General features: G+C 43.6%; 1 protein-coding gene across 1 annotated transcript; it reads right to left on the reverse strand.

The window, feature by feature from the left end:
• Positions 1-556: 556 nt before the first annotated feature.
• On the reverse strand, positions 557-2,683 carry LOC311034520 (solute carrier family 15 member 2-like; the record flags this gene model as incomplete). The annotated part of the gene is made up of 1 exon (XM_084042399.1): positions 557-2,683. The coding sequence occupies one exon, from the start codon at positions 2,681-2,683 to the stop codon at positions 557-559; it is 2,127 nt and encodes a 708-aa protein (XP_083898525.1).
• Positions 2,684-4,356: the final 1,673 nt, after the last annotated feature.

The raw sequence follows: 4,356 nt of genomic DNA on the forward strand, positions 1-4,356 counted from the left end.
CTCTTTCTGCCACTCTATATATTTTTGGTGTATTTCGCCACGTACTCCCTGGCATTGGTAGCACATTGGATGGGTTAAACAATCTCAAAACCAATAGCAAGCAGACTTTACAACTTTTTTTCTTCTCGTTTTATATTATTTTATATTCTTTTTTAATATTTTTAATTATTCTTTTTTTTTGTCCTGGCTGGCATCATTATCAATGGCAACGCCATTATTGTACATTGTCTTGTTTGTCTTCATGCCCTGGTTGTGCTACTTAAGAGTAAAAACAAAACAAACACACTTCTTTAAAACTCATTGCCAACTTACATGTCCAAAATGGCTGCCGAGTAAAGTACAGCGTTCGCATTACGAACGATTAAAAGCCGAACCACGGTTTTAATATGGTTGGTTACCCGGGAGGCATGCGTTAATCCGACAGACCTTTTCTCCGACTATGTGGCATCCGCGTGCGGTTAGGGTTAGGGTGCGGGTTTGGTTCGGGTTTACTGTTTAATGTCGGAGCACTGCGCTGTCGGAGGAATGCGCTGTCGGACTAACGTATTGCTCCCGGTTACACTTCGTTGCTGGCCTCTATTGTGTTCAAATCTACCTCTTCCGCTTGGTTCTTCTTGGGGGTGGCGTCCTCCTCCTCCTCGTTCCCCGATACCCCCTTGCTGCCCTTGAAGACCTCGTCGGGGTCAACATAGGTGTAGAAGTGGGCCATGATGGAGAAAATCAAGCACACGGCCAACGAGAGTATGGCAAACAACAAGAACTCCACCCACTGTTCCAGACCTGCCCCTTCTGCCACGATTAGCACTATGATGTTCCCAAAGGCAACGGTGAGCAGATAAGCAGCCTGCAGGACTGACTTCATGCTAGCTGGGGCCTGTGAGTAGGAGAATTCCAGGCCTGTGATGGAGAACATGACCTCTCCGGCTGTTATAAGAACATACATGGGGACCTGCCACGCAATGTGAACATTGCTTGCCTTCACATCCTCCATCCTGTGTGCCTCAAGCTTACCTGATTTCTCCAACAGGAGCACAGTGTAGGTGGCTCCAAAGTCTAGCTGGCCGAGGTCAAGAGAGGAGCAACTCTTTGATTCCATGTGACATTTAACGTCTGGATACCGTTTCCTAGTCACAGTCTTGTAAGGAGACGGATCATAGTTGGCTGGCACCTGGAAGTCCTTCTCCTCTCTAACAGTTAGGGTCACTGCCTCAGACTGTGTGTTGATGAACCTCAAAAGAGGGTCCCCACTTGCACTTTTCTCTGTATGGTCTTTCACAAGTTCACACAAGACTCCAGTGGCTCCACGATATAAGATGAGAGTGTGGGCTTCCTGCTCTGTGAAGGTCTGAGTGCACTCAGATGTTCCATTGAGGCCATTTAAAGTGACCTCCATTTTCAGTTCCTTTATGGGTCCCCCTAATGGAAGCCTTACATATTCAGCAGGGTCCTGAAGGTATCCGATTGGCAGTTTAAACAGGTCACTTTCTGGGATCTTTAGAGTGACATCATTCTCTGCCAGGTTAAAGACCTGCAGGAGACATGCCCCTGGAGGTGCAGGCGCCACCATTGTTTTCACAACGTTCACCTCCACCATCATGGCTACTCCAAAGGCCAACGCTGCAAAGATCATACCAGCTGCCATCTTCCTTAGGGGTGTGACCTTGATTTTGCAGAAGCCAATGAGGGGATATATGATGAAGTCAAACATGGGCACCATCAGAAGAATGAGCAGAGGATTGATCATTTGCATCTGGTCAGGTTTCAGGTTGAAATGGTCTCCAAAAGCCAAGTTCATCCTGGTGGCTTGGAGAGTCCAACGTGAACCTTGCTGATCAAAGAGAGCCCAGAACATGGGAAAAGGGATGAAGAGGACAAGAACGTTCAGAATCATCTTTATCTCTGTGATCAGACGGCTCGAGTACTTTTCCTCAGCCCAGTCCAGCCAGTGTTCCCTTGGTGGGTCTTTCTTTGACCTCTTCCAGCGGTTGCTGATGGCAAAGCGAATGCACTTGCAGACATCCAGCACGACATTTCCCTGAGGAGGATCCTTTTTGTACATCCCACTGCCAGCAATGAACACACCTAAAGCCACGATCATTAGAGCTGCAGGAATTCCAAATGCCAGAGCGTAGCAGTCACCTCCGAAGCATGTCACATCAGCTCTCAGTAGTGGTGTAATGACAGTTGATAAAAGAGCGCCAGCATTGACCGCCATGTAGAACATAGAGAAAAATCTAGCCCTTTCAATCACATTTTCCTCATCAAACTGGTCTCCTCCAAATGCTGCCACACATGGTTTGATCCCACCCGTGCCAAAACCAATGAGAATCAGACCTAAAATGGACAACGCAACGTGCGTTGTCCCGTCCCCCACTGTGGGAATGGCCCCAACAGACTTGAACAAATGGCCGATGACATAGACTATGGATAGGTAAATGATAGTCTTGAACTTGCCAAGCCAGGAGTCGGCAATGATAGCCCCCAGTACAGGTGTGAAGTAACAGAGGCTGGAGAAGCCATGGTAGACAGCCGTGGAGAGGTTCTGGTTCCATTTCAGGTAGCTCAAAAAGTAGAGCATCAGCACCGTTTTCATGCCATAGAAGGAGAAGCGTTCACAGAACTCATTCACCACTATGAACACGGTGCTGAGCGGGTAATTGGTCCCAAATAGTTTCTTCGCCATGACTACAGTTGTTAGGTTCTTACTGTCGCATCAATAAGTCTTGATCAAACATCCAAATCCGTCGCATCCGTCGTCTCAGAAAGAAGGTATTCCAAATGTACTGTATATTTATAAACCAGCCTGGTCCATCTATGACGAAGGTACTACGACATCAATACTGTGACATCAGACATCTCCATATTTCAGTAAGATGTCAGTCAGAATCGAGTGCCATTGACTCTGACTCATTATAAAATAATAATAATAATAATAATAATAATAATAATAATATCATTATGTGATATTAATTTTTAAATGGATATGACATATGAATGCCCAGAGCACTTCCAAAGTGGACATAGTGCTCATTGTTGCTAGGTTGAATTGCTTTTGGTACAAATAGCCCAACCTAAATATTTTACGGATAACAACAATACACATGAATGCCAGAAACCGAATCTGCTGTGTAAGTGGCTTCTATTAGCCTTCAATTAGTTTTCTTTTGAGGTGGAATCAAAAACAAAAAGCATTACAAAATTAATGGGTAACATTTTGGTTCTTGTTGATGGGTAACATTTTGTGTTTTGTCCTCTTTTTTGTTGCTGCTCTCTTATGGATTAATGTGAATATTTTTCACATGGTGAATTCATAATCTCACATACACCAACATGACAGAGATCCACATACAAAACAAGAAGCCATTAATGTAATAATAGTCATGGTTATGTATTATAAGCTGTAGCTGAAGCTGTGAACAGGATGGTGACATGGTCCATTAGTTAGAACAGCATCTTTTAAATATTTTGGCATCCTTCACTTCTCACATGGAGCTTGGATAGGGCTGAAACCAGTGTTGCCAGCTTTTGCAGGAGAAACACGTGAAGTGACCAGGTCTAACAAGCTGTGGTTCTTTAAAAAAAATAGTTACAGAGGTAATAACTGTGTTTTCATCAACCATGGGGCTTATTGGGCACCTCCAACATCCATCTGGAGTTCTTTGAACATGCATGGGGAAATGACATGGTTTAAAATTCAGTGCATTTGGTCTGAATTATTTTGAGCTCTAGACATATAAACTGCTCAAAAAAGGTTCGGAAACTTAACTTTGGTCAATTATATCTCCCTTTTAATAATACCAATTGGTGTTGTGTTTTATATCATTTTTATCATTGAATAGTCACCTTTACAACGAGGTACAGCTTGGCATTTGTGGAATGAGCAACACTAAACGTGTGTAGAGCCTCCAAAATATTTGCCAAAATCACCCAATATGCTTCTTTTGGTAATCGCTGTTATTAATCACAGTTATAAGGATCCATTTGGTTCATACCGAACCAAATGGTTCACCCGCACGTGCACAGGTGATTTGCATTTGTGTACAGGACAGTTGGCCACTCACCTACATTACATTGTTAGACAAGAAGTAATGACCTCCACCTATATGTTTACATTACAAATGAGTGTCAATGACCGGAGTCTGCTACTCATACCTGTGGATTTGAGTGGGGGTACTTTTGTGTAATGGAAACGGTAGATATTTTGATGCGGTGTGGTGTGGTGTGTGCGACAAAAAACAAAACAAATCTCCATGTATTCAAGGCTCCATGGGGTGTGTAATTGATAGAAAACAAGCAATTATTTGGGTGAACTACTCCTTTAAGATGTAGGAAGGTGCATTGATCACTGATCAGAGA

This window comes from Gymnoscopelus microlampas (genome assembly GCF_963454915.1).
Source record: "Gymnoscopelus microlampas genome assembly, chromosome: 19".
Taxonomy (NCBI): Eukaryota; Metazoa; Chordata; class Actinopteri; order Myctophiformes; family Myctophidae; genus Gymnoscopelus; species Gymnoscopelus microlampas.